The sequence below is a fragment of the Lygodium microphyllum genome, chromosome 18 (assembly GCF_053477565.2).
Source record: "Lygodium microphyllum isolate KBCC chromosome 18, Lygodium_microphyllum_v1.1.10, whole genome shotgun sequence".
NCBI classification, from domain to species: Eukaryota; Viridiplantae; Streptophyta; class Polypodiopsida; order Schizaeales; family Lygodiaceae; genus Lygodium; species Lygodium microphyllum.
Window position 1 is genome coordinate 115,082,246 of NC_141152.1, and position 20,638 is coordinate 115,102,883.

Here is a 20,638-nt window from a genome sequence, read left to right on the forward strand (position 1 = left end):
CCATAGGCCATCTGTTACTCTCATAAACTCCACGAACTATGAGATTAATCTCTGAACCATGATCAACCAATGCAACATAAGGCACCTATTTCTCTCCAATCTTTGCCATCGTCTCTGTAGTTGCCCTAGCCCAATGGCTCCGCAAAAAGTGACTACGCGGTATCATGACATGCTCATCAATTTCAGCATTATGCATAGGCTGAACCCTCTTCTCTACCTGCGGAAAAACAGAAGCATTATCAACCATAACCTCATCCTCATCCTCATCCAACTCCCCAATCAAAACTCCCTGTATATCAGTGGTAGACAATGCATGCCTTTTCCTTTTCAGGACCTCCTGAAACTGATCCTGAAACTCTCTTTTTGAGATGCCCAAAATCTTAGAAATAGTGAAAGTCACCTCACTGCCAAGTATCTTATCATTAAAGATTTTCTTCATGTCTGTAGATGTCTCAATATCGGACATCAATCTGAATCCTGGCTGCTTTCTCTCTCTAGGCTCTTGCCTCTTTTCTCTCTTTTGAGCATCTTCCATCTGTCGATTTGGCCCTGGTCTTGAAGACGGTCCTGCACTAGGTGGAGTAACAAACTCACCCCCTCTAGTCTTCTTAGATGCACTTGGATTTTCTTCATCCCTCTTACGCTTCTCATCAACAAAATACATCTGCACCATGAGATTTAGCCAAATAAGCATAAATAGAGTGCCTGTCAACAGGCGAGTCCCAACCTATCTCTGATCTGATGCTAGAGCCTGCACTAGTCAAAACAGTTTGCTGAATTTTCCCCTTGTTTGCAGTCTCCATAGCATAAGTCCATAGCGCGGACTGAGTCTCTGATCCCTTCTCAATTTGGACTCCATATGCAGAAGCATCACCTGTAGCTATCACATAAGAAGTACGTGCAGCCATGTCCTCCACTAACTTTTTCATTCCACCTTTACCAAAGTTGGTAGCAAGTGGAGCTCCTGTCTCACTCAACCAAATCTTACCATCTTGCCCCCAATATACCAAATTGTGCCTCCTTGCATCCTGGAAAGACTCACAATCCCTGCAATGCTGATGGTCCATACTATCACACCAAATACATCTCCGATCTCTCCTAGGTGCACTAGGAGCACTCCTAGGTGTAGTAGAAGCACTAGAAGAAGTAGTAGGCGCAGTCGAAGCAAACTGCTCCTTCAACTTTCCCACCAACTCCGCTTTGACTGACTCCAGTGTCAAATCTGTGATGCCTTTGATTATGTCATCAAGAGAGGTAGGCGCCGATGGAGCGTATGGTTTTGGAGCAGAAGGTGTAGGCATCGGTTGTGGAACAGGAGGAATAGGTGGAGTAGAAACAGTAGGCACTGGCATAGGCCAAGAAACTGGCTGAGGAGGAGAAGAAATAACAGGGATAGAAGTAGGCATAGGAGCTGATAATGGTGTAGGTGTCATGGAACCATTCTGTAGGCGAGTCTTCCTGAGCATCCTACCAATCAGTTTTAAGAGGCATAGGCTTCGTGCGATCTTCAAGAAGCTCACCCAATTCTTCTTGAAGAGCAGGATCTGTAGTTTGCAAGAAAAGCTCAACTTTTTCAACATCCAATGCTCTTTGTTCAATGGCATCAAGCTGACTATACCTCTCTTCGAATTCTCGAATCAACTCCGAAGCAGCGAGACCTTTGTTTGGCATGTAGACCCACTCTCAAAATGAACGCCGAGTAGCCATACCAAAGTCCTTAAGGAAGTATTCTTCTTTCAAGGCCTTCTTAAAATCTTGCCAATGTGTATTTTGAATAAAAAGATCAGTCACTTTTGTCCTCAAAGCAGGTGTGACAAGACGAAGGAAGTACTTACTCATAAGTCCAGTAGGAACTCCAAAAAACCCCATCTTGATCTCATATGTCTTCAAATATACTGAAACATTACACCCGTCAAATAGCTTCTTCTCATTTTCAACTGCTTCAATAGCCTTAGTCGCGCTGTTTGCATTCTCCTGCTCCGAATAGAGTTGCCTTTGCTGAGACAATTGCTGTTGATGCAATTGTTGTTGCTGCTGCATATACAATTGTGTTTGCTGATTTTGGAGCTACATATACATGGACATATTCTGCAAAATCTGCTTTAGATCCTCCGTTGAAGTACTTGACGCAGCAGTCATTAATGGAGCTGAAGTAGACGCAGCTGGAATTGTAGACGAAGCTGAAATAGAGGCTGAAGTATCTCCCATCCTGAAATTTCTGCCACGCTTTCACGTCGGGTTCACTAATGATGTCGAAGGGTTTTGAAAGCAATGTCGCAACTTCAGAAGTCCTTGATAAATTTCAGGATAAAATATTAATCAAGCGTGATATTTACAACCTTGCAGACATGTTCAGATAAATATATTATCCATGTTGTAGCATTTGTTTGTTTCCATACATTCAGATCCTTTTAAGAATCGTCTTTTAATGTGATTGAAATCAGTGGCCTCTGTTTATACAAGAATTGAAGTCTCAAAGTGTTTTTTTTTATATTAATTCTTCAATGGCACTCTTGATGAGCTTAAAGAGAAGATACAGAGAGCACTTGATAGAAAGTCTGGACTGTTTCGGAGCAATAATCATCAATCAAAATCTCTCATTTTCTCTTGTCATGATGTCATTCACAAGAGAAAAATTTTGTGTCTTTAGATTCCAGAAAGAGGTGTAGAAATTTGTGTTGGTTCTGTCTTCTCCAACTCCAGTCTTCTGTCAAAAATTGTATGGGTAGATTCTGCTACTGCTGGTTGTAGAGAATAGAATAACAGTTCCATGAATATGCATCAGGAAGCACAGAGAAAATCATAACAGTAAATGCTGGTCGCTTTCAGATACTTGCAAGTATCCGCAAGGAAAACAAAGCAGTAAGTCGATGTTTCCAATTATTATTATTATTTACATGTGCCTCTCTGATAGGCCTTAGAGAATTCACCCCACAGGTCAGCATTGCTGGTAGCAGCAAAGAGTTTGCAGAGATGATCTTGTTGAGGGAACCCGCAATTGGATTGCCATGGTCATCACTAAAAGAAGGCTCTGTGTCATTAATGGAGACGGGCATATCAATTGAACGAGGGAGGGCAGCAGCTGTAGCAACATTGATCTACGCTTTCCCTATCGTGATTGATGATCATCAAAACAAACTTCCTCCAAAGTATTGCGCTGTCAATCAAAATTGTTTTGTCGAAGTAGGTAAGTGGGAGGTCGTAACAGCTACACAGGTTGATTTTCCCTTCAGACTGTCGACGGCCTAATTTTTGGCTCCAGTTCAGAAAAACTCTCCTTGATGAAGCTCGGAGCACGCCTAGCAGCTTCTGTGGCTATTGAATTTCCTTCAATATGAATTCTGAAAGGTCTTTGCCCCAAAGAACCCTTCCAGACCAGACGACCATCCTCCCCTTCCTCACACTCCGTAAAGCCCACTGCTCCTCGAAGTCACAGAACACAGAGCTCGCCCTGTAAATCCAGATGACGATCCTCTCCTTCCCACCTGAATCAAACGTCCCCTGTTTTCTTCTCGTTAGAGCCTTTTCATCCCTTGTGAATCTCTGAGAGTCGTCTATCTCCCTCCATCTCCCGTTGATCCTCTCTTGTTCTTTTTCGTCTCCTCCTTCTCCTTTTGAATTTTCTTTTTTCCCCCCCCAGTGTTTTCTCCCCTTCGTCTATTTTCCCTCTGTCCCGATTCCTTTTAGCCTTCATCCTCGTTTTTAGACTTTTTCATTCCCTTTTTAGACCCTGTTCCTCCTCCAAAATATAGGTTGAAGGATAATAAAAAAAACAAGCACTGTCATATGAGCACGGTCCGAACCAAATCTTTTTGGATTGTCATTATATCACAAGATGGTGACCAAAGGCCAGTCGTCAACCAAATCATTATCCTTTGCATCAAAGCAATTTCTTAGTCACAACAGCATATACCAATGAGCTTTGACAAGAAGCAGCAGAACCACGATATGACCAATTGGGTCGCAAGTGAGGTCTTCTTCTATATCTTCCTCGGACTACCAGCCAGCCCATTGGAAATGGTGGAGTCTGGCTCAAATACAGTCCATCCAAACAGCACAAGCTTGCATAGTTCCCTCTCCATCTTTCAAGATATACTACTCAAGCATAAGATCAAAATGTTTCCCTCCTATCGTAAAGGTCACTGTGAGCATGGAAGAAACTTGATCACACTCCACAACACTCTTTCCATTCAGATTCGGAAGGCATTCACACATCTTGCTAAGATACGCTTTGATAAGCTCTCCAGACTCATCATGGTCAATTGGTTCTGTGCCCATACTACTGCCATTTCACACATAGTACATGCATTTGTAGATGTTGGAAACATCCTCACGAAGCCCATAATCGACATATCTTGAAATAAGTGTAGCCCATGAGATGGCATCTCGAGTTACCAGTCTACCAAAACTCCTTGTTCTTCTCCGTCTTCAGCATAGAATAAAAGAGAAAACATAACAACTAAGTATGTACAAAGTATCAAATCACACACACGACTTTTGGGTGGTTTTCACACCTCGAATGTGCAGCAATACGACAGCGGGAATTGCTGATATGCATTGGACTTCATCTATGGATCTATTCTGTACATGCCATGTTGTCAAGCTCGACATGCCCGATGTATGAAACATGTGACATATATGGGGGATAAGTGAAAAGTGTCTAAGAACTTTCTAAGGGATGGTTTGCCCTTACAAGACGGATCGATACCTGTGAGCACCACACTCTGGACATATCTCCATAGTCATGTACTCTCCTCGAAATAGCATGCAATCGTTGACACATACATGGATGTTGTTATAGTCCATGCCAAGCTTTCATAAAATATGTCACGCATAATCTCATGAGACTCAAGTATGATATTTTCAAGTGGTAATATATGATACTTTAGCAACATGAAAAGAAATCATAAAATACCTTGAAAAAGCACAATTGTTTTTTATAATGGTGTCAAAAAGAAGGCAACAAAGCATATATAGAATGTACTTGAACGACTTGGTCACACTCGTATCACTCCACCTGTATTTTGCTTGCACACTTAGGAGTGCAACTTAGTGCCTTCAAGAAAGATACTCAGTACCCATCATATAATGGTATGTATGCTTCCTCTCTTAATGGATCAGATGTCTTGGTATCCATGGGTATCAATGCATCGATCATTGCCTCCATCTCAGGCTCCAAGTTTGGAGGAAAGTCAGAAAGGCTGTCTGTCTCCTCTAGTATTGAGGATATAGACTGGGTTGTGCCTTCCAAGTGGTGGATTGGCTCAGGTACTCCATCCATTGCACTCCCACGAACTCTTCTAAAACTGGCAGCAATAGGCGCATTTCTCCTTAGGATGAGATGTCACCTTCCTATATAAATTTCATGGTTACGTCTAATGTTTTTGTATATGATATTCAATTAGTTTGGAAATATAAGGCATGATTGATATATATATATTTTACCGTTTTCTCAAATTCTGAGATGACCTGATAAATGATCTCGGATGGAACTCGCCAAAGTGTTTTATGTATTCTATAGACAAGTGATGCTTTTGTCTGATTGCCAAATTGCATTGAGAGCAAGGGCACGAGACATGTTGATTAAGATACGCCTCACGATCTTGAACATCACAACCATCATCATTTTCCATTTTGTCTACATTACGATAAACAAGTGGTTTTTGTTCTCATTCTTTTTTTCTTTTTTAATTTGTTTGAGAAGGGATTTATTCTCTTATAACTCAATAAAACTAATGTCAACTAAAACATCTTGTTTTATAACACATAACAACTTTAGATACATGGAAATTAGATACATTAATAGTATGATTAACCATAGATTCCTTCAAAATAAACATTAAACAACTGTTAGATTTTCCATCCACTATATCTACTTGAGGTTGTAATCTCTAATATAGGGAAGATGATCGACATTAATAAAGCAATATATGCCATTCCATATCCAACACCTTTTATAATATAGAAATATCATAAAGTAAATCTAAGGTGTGCACAAATTGATCCCTTTTTATTCAAATTCTAGAGAGTGCATGGGCTTGCAAATCTAGAGACTATAGTCATATCTAGGTGCATGTTTATATTTGTAACATGTCTATCCACCAAATCTTGATGGCATAAATTTATCAAGAGGTAATCAATGTAACTTCTGCTCAAAAATCTCTTGTAATAAACAAACTACATTACCTCAAACTAGTTAAGTCTACCTCATGGGGAAAGTTCCACCTCAACCCCACAAGAATCAACCTAAAGGAAAACCTAAAGCAAGCCTTAATCGTGACTATAGTCTCCTACCATGGTTAACTAATAGTAGCTTAAGATAACTACTATGCTATCATCTCTCAAACTTAAGTAGAATATTGCAATGGTTTGAAGAGAGTGAGAAATGAGGGGAGTAATATGCATCAACCACTTTATTAATAAGGTATAGTCTCAACTCAAGCCCCCTAAAATAACATTGATTTGGATCTAGGATGACACACTAGGATAGTTGACATTCGATCATTCCTAACTTGACCTAATCTAGCATTTCAAAATTTTAATGGAATTCTCTTGGCTAAGCAAGACCACTTTGCTATATAAAAAATCCATGGGTAATTTAAGCACCCCCTTCCCTCAAAGAGTAGCTTTAGTTGGGATCACCTTGGGACACTAACAAGTTACTATTTTTTCTTTTAGCGAGTGACCTACCACCAAACATGTCTATAAATTGTAAAACGGATGTGCATTAAAGAGATTATAAGCTCTTCCTTTACATCTACACCTTACTATCTCTTGTTGGGCTATAATTTTATGCTTTTTTGAATTTAACACTTAAAAGTAGTTAATTTGAGATTTATGAAACTTGAAATTAAGATTGATCCACGTTTACAAGAGCCTTTTTACCCCTATTTTCTCAGATGTATTTGATTTTTCCAGCTCGAGTAGGTTTTGATTATGATAACAAGAAGGTTCTAGACAAACATCCCTAGTTAGTATGGTAAGGCCAACCAAAAAGGCATGGGTTTTGTTTTATGGGATGAGCCAAAATCTTATTTTGATGGCCATCATGTTTGCAACATCAAGTCCAAGATCACTTGAATGATCCTCTATTTATCCCTCCCTTTCAATTAGGAGATTGGAAGAATACCTAGATAGTCTTTGTTTGCAAGGAACTAAGATTCTGACTTGCACTCTACTGTATGTCCAAATTGAAGATGAAAGTCTATTTTAGGGTCTTGATTTGATCTAATTGATTTATTGTATATCCTTGATCTAATCAGGTTGATTTGTTCTAAGGAGGAAAGAAAATTTGTTTATGGTAAGTCTCTAATCTAGTTCTAATTATATAGTAAGGAGGATGCCAACAAAAGCCTACAAGAGATGCAATATGCACACATGCCCTATAGGAACAACAATAACTCTAGAATATGCAAGTGGCCCATGAAAATAGATGTCCAAAGATAAACCGCCAAGCATTGCAAGTAGGTTTCACACCACTGTGTGACTACATGGTGCCTGATGCATAGAGATATGAGGGGCCTTGTAGATGCCCTCACTAGCTATCTTCTAGTTTTAGTTAGACAATAAGGAAGTCATATTTCCATTGTTGTTAGTCTACCATCCAATGTTGTGATGTTATCTAGGATGTGAGATGCCAACAAGGATGCACTCATTTTTCAAGATCCTTCAAAGGAAAGGGAATAAAGAATCAAGCACTAATCAAGGTGATGTGTATAACAACCTCATCAAAACTACAGCCATTGGATGTATTTACACTATGAATTTTGTCTCTAGATGAATATATTGGAACTAATATGAGTAGGGATTATAGAAGTGTTCCTCTCAAAGAATGGTGTGATAGGAATTCCTACTTCATATGGATTTCATAATCATCTATACTATTGAGGATCAAAACTTAGAGTTGCTTCAATCTATAGTCTATCCAATAAACTTGACACCCAATCCTTTACCATGAAAGTGGAACTAAAAGAAGAAGTATAGTGTGGCTATGTGTGTTAATACAGATGGTGTTAGCAATAGTCATGTAATTTTATAAATGAGTGGAAGCTCTATAGGCACCTTGCCTACAATAGATGCATTAAATATAGAAATTACGTGAGAATAATGTTGCTACTTTGATGGCCTCCTATGTAAGGAAAAGTAGTCACTTTTATCTCTTAGCTCAAGATCCATGTTTCCAAATGCAATCACTCCAACAAATGTATAGCCAAATCTGGCCGATTCAATGTATACTCTAGTTTCCTGTCACACACATTCCATGACCAATAACATTGGCATGTTTTGTAGTTTGGGTAAACACTCTAACCATGATGATGGTGAGGTGGCCCTGATAATGGTATTAAGGCTCTATAGAGTAGCACAATCTTATTTTCAAAGTCCAATTCTTTGTGACCCTTAATAATTAGAGTTTGTCTTGATCTCCATTTTCTTTTAACATGTTTCACTTCAAGATTGCATGTGCAATAATCATATGACCATGGCCTCAAGCCCTCCTATGTGGTACCAAAAAAGGGGTGTATACTGTAGCTCCTTGGACTACGGCTCTAATCACCATCCTCCAACAATGCAGGTTCAAGGACTCCTCACAAGCTACATGCTTGCATGCCTTTATATACTAGCATTGCCTCAAGCCACATCTGATCCTTGAGAAGCACCTCATTGCTATGCTCCTTAAATGTGGGAGGTTTTTTTAGGCTTAGCATCTTTGACATGCTCTCCCATGCAAAGGAGCACTCCTAGACTTCACTTATGTGAAGGTGCAAGGAAGAACGCCTTGCATGCCTACATGCACCAGCATGACTTGGAATCCCATTTGATCCTTGGGAACCACCTTGTTGTCATGCTCATTGAATGTAGGAGCTTGTATAGGCTCAACATGTCTTTGACATGCTCTCCCATCTAAATAATCACTCTTGGACTTTTTTGATGTCATGTATGTGGAATTTGAAGTCTTGCTCCTGACTATCATAAAACTGCATGTCATAAGGACAAATCTGAAAGAGTTTTTCTTGAACTCTATGCTTTCTAATTGAGTTGGTTGACACTGTTTTGATACTAGATTACCTGCATACACTTTGGGTAGTGATTGGAAATGTTTTGTATGTCATCTTTGGGCTGAAATGCATTAGTTTTTGAAAAAATTCTAAAGCTATAAATAGTGGACAATAGGTATTGTCTACGGTCAGGTCATACATGCAAATGTCAAATGCTTGTTGGACATACACCGATGTATGTAACCAAGTCTATATCCCATTGATATGCTGAGTTATGATCAATAAACTGATATTGAATCATAGATTTTGGAATCTCTGATTTTGGAATCTCTCGTTGGTTGAAATTTAGAGTCCTTGCTCACTTTTCTTGACATTTTTGGGCTTGCATCTGTGTACTTTTAGGCTACAACTATGGCTAGCAATAGTGACAGTAGCAATCTATTGCACATCAAGAAGCTTGAAGGAGCACACAACTTTGCAGTTTGGCAAAAGTAATCCTATAACATCTTGTTCCAGAAGAAGCAAGCAAAGCCAATCAAAGAGAAGGGGATAAAACGAGCTAATGTAGATCAAGATGAGTGGGATGAGCTAAATGATCTTGCTCGTTCGACCATCGAGCTTTCATTTTCCGATGTTTTTTTTTTAAACATAGAAGGGATGGATCCTGCCTATGCGATTTGGATGCAACTCGAGGAATTGTATGCCCAGAAAAGTGCTGCAAGAAAAGACTACTTGCTGAAAAAACTCATAGATTTCTGCATGAAAGAAGGCAATCCCATGTCTACTCAACTTAGTGAGTTTAATTCCATTTTTAGCCAGCTTATTGCCTTGAAGTTCAACATTGATGAGGAGTTCAAAGCTACATTCTTGCTATATGCACTCAACCTGAGAGCTGGGATACTTTTAGGATTGCTATGAGGAATTAATGCCATGTTATTATATTCAGATGTAGAGAGTGCTCTACTCATGGAAGAAATGAATCTGCAATAGTGTGTCTAGCAAGTCTTCTAGTGCTTTGCATACTAGAGGCAAATCACAGCAGAAAGGGAATTTTGATTGCAAGGGATGTAGTAAATCCCATGATAAGGATGTTGAATGCCATCATTTTGGCAAGAAGGGTCACTTCAAATGTGACTGCTATAGATGGAAGAAAGAGAAAGGGAAAGGCAAGAAGACAGATGACAACAAAGAAGAGAAGAAAGAGGGTCAGTCTACTAAGGAAGAGCAATGTAAAAATCAAAGAGATGACTATATGTTGATGATATGATCATTGTTGGCAGGGATACCCATGCTTTGGATTCATTCTCATGGAAGTTACTATATGTATATCCTCTACATCATGTGCCTTCAAGGCCTATTTATAAATATCATTATATGTGAATTTTTCCTGAATAAAAGATAACCCTTTTCTATTCAATCTGTAAATAACCCATTTATATTACACCCTTCTATATGTAAAAAATATAATAAAGGAATTTTAAAAATGCCTTATTTTGAACCCACATGATGCACACATATATTCATGAGAGTAACTTACCCAAGGATTCATTGAAGCACAATCTACATGGCATCTTTGACATGAAGGATCTTGGTGATGCAAATCACATTCTTGGGATGCGAATACTCAGAGACACGTCAAAGGGGTTACTCTATCTGCCTTAGTAGGAGTATGTCTCCAAGAATTTGTAGCATTTCAATATGGAGGGGGGAAAGCAATCCGAGTTCCATCGCCTCCATATGTGAAACTCAGTGCAGAGGATAGTCCTACATCTATTGATGAGAATGCTAAATGGCCAAGATTCTATATGCTTCATTTGTTGGTAGTTTGACATACGCCATGGTTGCTACACGTCCGAACATTGCCTTTGTAGTGGTAGTGGTTAGCAGGTACATGGCAAACCCTTGCAAGAAGCATTGGAAAGTAGTGAAATGTATTATGAGATACCTCAAGGGCACAAGGGATTTGTGCATCTACTTTGGTAAGTAGAAGGAATTTGTCATTCGCTTTACGGATGCAGACTATGCTAGACATGCTAACTACAAGAATTAAACTTCATGGTATGTGTTTACCTTCATACGGGGATCTCTTTCCTGGATATCCAGGAGGCTACAGAAGTGTGTTGCACTGTCTACTACAAAGGCAAAGTATGTGGTTGCCACTGAGGCATGCAAATAGGCCCTATGGTTGTCATGTTTGATTGTTGAGCTTGGTATCACTGAGGTTCCCATCCTCCACTATGATAGTCAGAGTGCTATCATGTTAGCACAGAACCTGTCTTTCAGACAAAGAAAAAACACATACAAGTGAAGTATCATTTCATCATGGAGGTACTTGACAGCAAGAGCATTGAGCTAGTCAAGGTACACACTGATGTGACAACCCTCGAGACCTTCTCATGAAGGGTCTTTTAGCAAAGTGGTTTGCCCATTGCAGGCAGATGATGGGTATTGGATAGGTATAGCCTCTTTCATCTTTGTACATACTTAGACTTAGTTTATTCTTTTCCTCTACCTCGGCATCATGACAAGCCAATTTAGCTTATATGATACAACCACTTAATATTTAGTAGTAACATTTTGAGGTGACTCCTAGAAATTAATCAAATTAATAAGAAGAGTAAGGCATATATCTTCCACAATTATCACAACTTGGAAAGCCTATTTGTGTGTGTGTGTGTATGTGTGTGTGTGTGTGTGAGGGAGAGAGAGAGAGAGCTTCGATTTCACAATCGAAACCTTGCAAAAGCACTTAGTTACAATTCAATTAGAAAATAATTTATTTAGTGCTCCAAATTCTCTAATCAAACATAATTTAAAAGATCATGTGATCATCCTTTTCAATTAAGCTCAAAAGAATATATATATGCATTTGTGTCTATATATATATATATATATATATATAGAGAGAGAGAGAGAGAGAGAGCTTTGATATGATAATTAAGACCCTGCAAAAGCACTTATTACACTTCAATTTGAACATCATTGATATAGTGCTCCAAAATCTACAATCTAATATAATTTAGAAGATCAATAGATTCTCCTTTTCAATGAATCTCAAAGGAATAGAGCTAAACAATGTACAAATTGGTAGTTGTATATTGCAACATAGCTTTGTATATATATGCTTATGCATAGATGAACACAGTTTGACATATTACACAAATCATCATTGATAATTCTCAAATATGCCTAGCACATGTAAGGATAGTCTCTATATACATTAGAAGTTGGGTTTGGGGTTGAAAATCACAAGAAACACCTTTCTACTTTGCAAGCATTGATTTTGGTTTCTTCAAAACGTTGCGCACATACTCCTTCCTAAGTAGACAAAAGAGACAATCTTATAAAGTTGAAAATTTTTGTGCAATTGAAAAGTAGAAATGAGCTCAACTACATATAACATGGAACTCCAAAGGACATATAACTTACATTTTCATATTTACTCACCTGGCTTCTAACTCATCCCCATGAGGTCTCAATACATCTACTCTACTTGCAACATCCTTGTATAAAAGCACTGCCTGAAATTCCAAAATAAATTGTTAGTATTTGGATGGAAACTACCCTATCAATATGGCAAAGATGAATGAGTCACTAGTACTTGTGAGATTTTGGAAGGACATTCCCTAGTAAATATCTTTAGCAAACTTACTATGCTAATACTGGGTTCCATACCTTAATGTAATTGTTAGTGTCTAGGGTGAAACGGTGATACATGCCACGAGGAAGAGTGATCATGTCACCTTTCTTCACTTTGAAGCGTATCCAATCATGGTTGTAGTCACGGATGTCCCAATACCCTAGTTAAGATATGGTGAGCATGGCCTTAAGTACATGGCTTTATTGACACCTTAAGTACTTTGTCATTGATACAAGAATTTTGATGCTTCAACTGACCGAACAATTGACTTTGATTGAATGATGTATCTCGTATACTTAATGGCATGAATTGAACAATCACATCTGATTAGGTTTGGCATTAGCTGTATAACGTTCTCAAATTGCTGGAAATGCTAGAGTTAAGGCAATGAAGTATCGATAAATACGGAGAGTTTCATGGAACTTAATGAGCATATTCAAACAACTGGTTTAGGCTAGACCTTCAATTAAGGTGGTAAAGATGGTAATCCCAATAATAAACAGAGTAGGTAATCGGTATAAGATGGATTGGATTAAATTCTATGGCGGACTATGGCGGATATATATTTGTAAGTGTAAGTAGTACCACTGCCGTCGAGGATAACTCGGCTCTCTTCGTAGGGATGCAAATGCTCGTGGAAGAATTTCTCAGTCTTCTGCTCGAAGTCTTCCATGGCATCGGGAGCTACAGTTAGCGTCTCCTGCAGCAGTGGATCATCGAAGAATCAAACCCATTAAGCAAAGCAGTAGTATACCGATAATATATTGATAATGATAACATCGGGAGTTAACGTCTCCTGCAGCAGTGGATCATCGAAGAATCAAACCCATTAAGCAAAGCAGTAGTATACCGATAAAATACTGATAATGATAATAGTACAACTATCCCTACTCTGACAACGGTACTGATAATGATAACAGTACAATCATTCAGTTAGCAACGATAACAGGGTAATGAATCAGTTAACGTAAATTAATATCTAGATCAAAATTTGTATGTATTGGAGGACTGTTGGTTTTCATGTTTTCATTGGAGATCTACAGATCGAGTAGATATTAAAGCAGTTGTTGATCAGCTTTAATCATTTAGCTTTGTTATGCTACCCATAGATCGATCGCGGATCATCGTTACCGAGTGAACGAAGCCATGTTCCTGCTTGATTCTGCGGAGTAGTGTAGGGTCGTCATCCCAATTGTCTGCGTCTATTTGCCAATGCAAAACCCCCAGCCCTAAACGAAACAGGCAGCATCAACTCAAAGAGTCAGAACTGCACAAAACTAGAAATTAGAATACGTATCAAATTAGATAAGATTGAAACATCGATTAATCTGTTTCGTCGGCGCTATACCGGATGACGTACTATAACGCCTGATACTCACCTTGCAAATGGGTCTCCGGAACAGGACGGTTAGGGCAGCATTTGTGAGGAAACCTGCGGTCCGCGGTATCGATGGTGGCATCAAAAACCCATGCTTCCATATTGGTGAATGATATGATCTCACTAATTTATATTCAGATGGGATAATGTTTCTGCACTCCGCAATTATAATTACTGACTTGAGACACACACACACACACACACTCTCTCTCTCTCTCTCTCTCTCTCTCAGCTCTCTCTGCCGTTCTTACAAGGCACCAACAAGGCCTTACTTATATATATTCCCCATAGTTCTTCCGCAATCAGCAATTTTGTGTGTGTGTGTGTGTGTGTTTTAGGGTGGGGGAAGCGACCACCTTTCAAAGATCATGGAAAATCTCTCTCTCTCTCTCTCTCTCTCTCTCTCTCTCTCTCTCTCTCTCGGGGCACCACCTAGCTATGCCTTTGACTTTCAAATATCATGGAAAAACTCTCTCTCTCAGATCTCTCTCTCTTTCTCTCTCTCTCTCGGGGCACCACCTAGCTATGCCTTTGACTTTCGCTTCTAAGAAAAGTTGGCACACCAAAAAGTCAAAATTACATCGACTTTGTGCACATGCACTCTCATTCAATCTCTCTTTCAGGTGGTATCATGATCCTTATTAGAGAGAGATTCCTTCCCACCTTGCTTTGCAAACTTAATGACATTTAGTAGTGCTGATTGCCCTTATCACACCCAATGATCCTCCTCCCTCACTCTCATCACAAGTCTCAATTATTTCACACCACTCTACAACTTGTCACTATGCCCATGTCACCTATCTCACCCACATTTGAAGAGACCCCCCCCTTGTACCTCAAATATCATAGGCATTGTTTTACTCTCCCAACTTTAGGCATCCCCAATGCACATCACCTCAGTACCCCACCACCTTATCAAGACACAACAACAACAACCTATTAACAATGTAATTAATCCCCCATGCCATGCACGTGAGTTTGACACTCCTAAAGCTCAAAGGTCAAAATCACACCCTCCCCAATTGGTCACTCAATCCATGCTTCATGCTCCACCATACAAAATAAACAATCCCCATCTTTCAAGTACATTCTAGTCATGCTCATTTGTGTAGAAGTGGATTCTCAAAATGTGTCAATCATGCACATGCATTGAGTTCCTATGACCTCTGAATGCCGCATCTCATTAGTGAAAAAAATTTTAGTGACTTTCTCTCAAATAATTGAAACTTGTTGGTCACTTTATCTTTACGTTTTGACTAATTAAACATCAAAATAGTCACATCATGACTTCCATTCGAAAGTCTTAACATCTAAGAAATTAAGGAAAATGGTATGGAGAAAATAATCATTTGAGTAGAAAGATATGACATTTTGCCATGATGATAATATCCAAGAAAGCATGTGATTTTTACTAATGCCTACCATTTCCTAACAAGTGTCCTCATTTGCAATCAAGCCTCATTGTTAATGTCCCAGGTTGAACGTCTTTTCATTTCATATAATACATTGACCTTGTACCATTGAGAAAGCATTTGCAAAGTTCTAAGCACGAGCTTCAACAAAGCCATATCCTTCTCAACCATATGTCTTTAAAGAGAAAGAACTCATGAAAGCATTTAGCTTTATGGAGTGTTTGAATCATAGAAATGCATTCACTTGGCTATATATAAATAAAAATCCTAGCCATGTTCTCAACAACAAAGGAAGGAAAAGTTATTTAAAAAAAAGTTTGGATATATATCCTCGTGCATTTGCTTCCATAAACATGCACATTACTCCATGCATAAAAGAATTGCTAAAGCAAGCTAGAAAATTTAAATGCAATACTCCTTTCAAAGGGAAGAAAAGGAAAAGAATTTGTCATATTTTCAAGAAAATCTAAAGAAAAGAAAACACTCTCATTTTATAAGCAAAGATTAGGAAAAATAGAAAGGCTTAAAAAGGGAAAATTGGCACTACGTGATCCACATGGAAAAGGCCATCTAATCTAATGCTAATGGTAGGCACATAATATGGTCCATAAAATTCATGTTTATAGCACTTCAACATGTATAACACTTCACACTCACGTTTGTAACAAAACTTGCCTCTTTTTTGTTACTAGCTACTTTGATTTCATCCATTTCATGGGTGTTTCGTGCTCAATATAATTAGGTCATGTAATAAGCACATAATGAGCCTTAATTAGATTGACCTTACTAAAACTCCTTAATAGCTACAAACCATTGACATACCTTTATGGGCATCTATATTTGTGCGTCTATTTACATGTTTATATATGTGTTGCACCTATAATCTAGCTATGCATATGGATGAGACTTCTGATTTAAAAAGTTAAAGGTATTCACATATCTTCACCCTTTTGTCAGCCTCAATGAGAGATAAAGAATGGGATATTAGACAAACACTTCTATTGATTCATGAGCTCAACTTGCATGGCTCAAGAACAAGCGTCTCACTTAGCTTGCTCATACTCTTATTGGGAACCACTAAGCTTCTCCTTACACTTCCTAGGAAAGCAATAAACTAAGAGACTTGAGTTGTAGTACACTTATCTACTTACCTTCCCATGTTGTAGTCTTTGACTTGAAGATTCATACATGGTCTCATAATTAGAGTGGTGAGATTGTCATATCAGTGCTCCAAATCCTTTGCATCCACATCAAGAAGCTCCATCACCAAGAGATGAATATAGAGAAGAAGGAGGAGAAGAGGAGGAAGAAGAGCTTCTCCTCAGCTGGTCCCCAATCTCTCACACAATCTCTTCCACACACACACACACACACTCTCTCTCTCTCTCTCTTTCTCTCTCTCTCTCTCTCTCTCTCTATATATATATATATATATATATATAGTTCACAACAAGTTTAGACAAAAGGAAAAAGAGTAGAAGCTCCAAATTTCACACAGAAGAATGAGGTCTCTATTCACACACTTTATATATTAACATTAGGGCTAGGGTTTCCTACTTATAGTTGGGTGACCCACACCTTTTTTATCATTTTCACTAGTCATTTTGTCCAATTATGTATAAAATTAGCTTAGTTAGACCTTGATTAAGTAAAAGAGAATAGAGTCCGATGTCCCAAGGAACTAATGATCAAAATCAACTTAATGATTAGTTTCATTGTGACATGGAAAGCCCAAAGTGATCAAAACAAGAAGCATACGTACATAAAAAGCATGAAAAATGGGAGTAAGCATGTGAAGATAGGGTTTATACAAAAGGAAAAGTATAGTCCAAAGTCAAATTAACTTCATAAATTTTTTATTTTCAATATTTTCTTTCCGTCATCCTCATCAATTCCATACACGTGAATGTGAGGATAGGAAAATGATGCCAAGATAGCAACCAAAATCTATGAACATTCATAAAATCAAAGGGGGGACTAGAATAGAACACTACCAATATGATTATTATCAAGAGAGTAAAAGGAATTGAGTGGATCTTGGTCATCATGCTAATTAGAGATACTCATCTCAAAGAGAGAGAGAGAGAGAGAGAGAGAGAGAGAGAGAGAGAGAGAGAGAGAGAGAGAGAGAGAGAGAGAGGGCTCATAACCATGATTGGAAGAATTGAGAAGAAGAGTGGGAGACCCTATCATGATCCACCAATCCCCATAGTCATAGCAATGCTATATAAGTAGCCTATAAGCATAAGATTAAGGTTGATCTTTGAACTCTCTTCAAGGATTCTTATTGAGACAATTTTACACACACACACACACACACACACACACACACAAGGAGATAGGTAGGTAGGTAGAGAGAGAGAGAGAGAGAGAGAGAGGTAGGTAGGTAGAGAGAGAGAGAGAGAGAGATTCAAACGAAGGGAGAAGATGATTGAAGGTAAGAAGACATCAAGGGATCAATGGATTGAATCTTTAGCTCCTTCTCCTCCTCTATAATGTTCTTACGTAATACATTTTTATGTATTATGTTTACGTAAAATGTAAGCTTTTCTTTCTTTCGTGAAAAAAGGGGGAGGGGGAAAAAACGGTTGAACAACAACAATAACATCATTGTGAACATCAACAACATCTTCCTCATTGTAAACGTTAGCATCGTGTGTAGATTGGGAGAGGGATAATACCCCCCCCCCCCCAAAAAAAAAAAAAATCACATGTAAAAAATTATCATGCTTTTGATCAGCAACCCCCCTAAAAAACTATAAATTGAGGGCTTGGGGATGACCAGGGAGGGGGACAAGAGAAATCTTGACGAGGATGAGACATTGATCAAGAAGGAGACTCTATTCCACGAGACTAAGAGACATCATTCCATTCAACCCAAGGAAGGGGATACACTGAAGATCTCTTATTCTCTTCTACTCTAATCCAAGAAGAGAAGACAATGAAGAACTCTATCCTATTCTATCAATCCAGTTAGAAGTCATACCTCTACTCTCATTCCTACTCTGTCTACTAGAGAGAGAGAGATCATACCTATTCTCTCACTCTTGCTCTATACTAGAGAAGAGCTACTCTTGTTCCTAACCTTACTAGCCAAGGTGAGAGAGAAAGAAGTATTGCTCTCAATGAGGCAAGAAGAACCATCCGTGAGGCCTACATCATCGAATCTAGCAAATAACCATCATCATCATCGAGAGTCTTACTCATTTTCTAGCCGGTATTACAGCTATTATGGCTGGGTTCTTCTTCTATGAATCATATATCCATCATGGCCCCAAAGAGAAGGAATTCAAAAGCAAAAAGAGTGAGTGGCCCTCTTAACATGGAAGCAACAATTGGAGTTGCAAGCACAAAAGTCACTAACGGAGTCTTGATGAGTGCGGATAACAACCCTTTACCAATCACGATACCACACGTTTTTCTTAAAATTTCTATTTGATTTCAATAGAAATAAGATAAGTCTCTTAAGAAATACTGCGATCTTAGAGTATTCACTTGGTAAATTATTAGAACATCTTATAGGCTAGAAACTATTAGAGAAACTACGAAAACCGAGAACTCAAAAGAAATCATGAGGAGTTTTTCAAGATGAATTTATTAAGAACGAAACCATGGAGAAATTAGCCAAGGATATAGTTTTAATCTAGAAGCTTTGATAGAAGATTTTAAAGACTGGAAATATCTCTAAGTTGAAGAAACTGACTTAATACTAAGAAAATTGGGTTACAAGAATATCATCATAAACCTTAAACTGAGAAGTTAGAGATCCCAAAATCTAGATACCCGAGTTTAATTCCAAGGGGAAGAGGTCACTGTATGAATTTCAAAGGTCAATTGCTACGAGATTATTTATCACTTGAAGTTTGCATGATTAATCATCAATCTTGTTTGTGATTTTCTAAATTAGATCCTGATTGAATTAAGTATTGGAACATATAAAAATTGAGGAGCCCTATACCTTCCCCAAGGATATGTGCTAAATCCCCATACCAAGAAGGGATGTTCTTACTACTGCGGAAGCATGGAACTTCGACTCTGATGGCGAGAGGTCTCCCAACAGGGATCATATTAAGTAGGAGGTGGTTAGGGTGCTAGGAGGATCTGGCTAGTAAATCCTTTATGCACCTAGAAACTAGCTAGTCCTCTACATGGCCCAACTTGTACTTAGGACACCTAAAAACACTAGCTATAGGTTGATTTGATCTTGGTGACGTACATATGTTCCAGATGAGGTAGCATGTGAAATTGTAACTTTTCTCATGTATGGGTAGGAGAACACAAATTATGGAATATAATCAAAGAATTTGTTTTATTCTAATTGTATGTTCATGAGTAAATTATGCAAACAAAAATTGTGCATAAAGGGATTTTAAATTAATGAAGCTGTTTTATATGTTTCACGTAATGTGGTAGATAATTGGATAACTAAGAACCATCATAGAGGGAAGCGGGTGGATGGGTTCTTGAGGAATCCAGTCTTATGGTAGGGTGGTCTCAATTGGTTGAGAGGTTTCCCAAAAACAAATGCTAGGAAGAAACTCTAGGAAGGGCCAATTCACTGACTTACATAGAGCTTAGTCTTGGAACCAAACTATAAATTATCTTCTAGGAAAGGTACAATGGCTGTGCTAGAGCATTGCTAGGGATTTCATAAATCCTTAGTCTGCTATTGGAAAAAGGTGTTGTACTCCATGAACCAAGGGTAATGGCAGTTGCTCCTTTTGGATAGGAAGCCTCTCAAAGGACACCTCCAGATGTGAGTTTGTTAGTGATAGATGACTGTTAGGTCAATTAGGAACCTTTAGGTCGGTTCTCCATCATTACAAGATATAGACCTTATAGCGACGTTTAAAGCGACGAAAATACAAACAACAAAATTTGCCCCCGTCGTCGCAAAAAGCGTCGTTATTGACAACGCCATAGAATTGTCGCTATATGCGTCGCAAATGCGACGCATATAGTGATGTATATAGCAATGGTTATAGAAAATTTGTGATGCTCATAGCGATGCCAATAGTGACGCGAGCAATAAATTTGTGACGCAAATAACGACGGTAACAGAGAAAAAAAAATTGTGGCAGGGCAGCAAGCTGCCTTGCCACATATAGCACTGTGTGTTGTATGAGAGCCATACAAAATAGTTTCTGCACTGCTGCATACAAAGCGTTTGCAAACAAAAAGAATGTATAATGAAATCATAAAACTGATACAT

The 20,638-nt window shown here is 38.5% G+C and overlaps 1 protein-coding gene across 2 annotated transcripts; it reads right to left on the bottom strand.

Moving 5' to 3' along the window:
* Window positions 1-12,071: 12,071 nt before the first annotated feature.
* LOC148021276 (uncharacterized) lies at window positions 12,072-14,260 on the bottom strand. Of its 2 annotated transcripts, none has more exons than XM_087698119.1 (6): window positions 14,016-14,260; window positions 13,768-13,865; window positions 13,222-13,336; window positions 12,672-12,796; window positions 12,426-12,517; window positions 12,072-12,314 (listed from the first exon to the last, which is right to left on the bottom strand). In XM_087698119.1, exons 1-5 carry the CDS (start codon window positions 14,113-14,115, stop codon window positions 12,440-12,442), a joined length of 516 nt encoding a protein of 171 aa, XP_087554245.1. In that variant the 5' UTR covers window positions 14,116-14,260; the 3' UTR covers window positions 12,072-12,314; window positions 12,426-12,439. The 2 variants fall into 2 exon arrangements, with proteins under 2 accessions (XP_087554245.1, XP_087554244.1); XM_087698118.1 differs by having other exon boundaries at window positions 12,444-12,517; window positions 14,016-14,259.
* Between the last annotated feature and the right edge of the window lie 6,378 nt (window positions 14,261-20,638).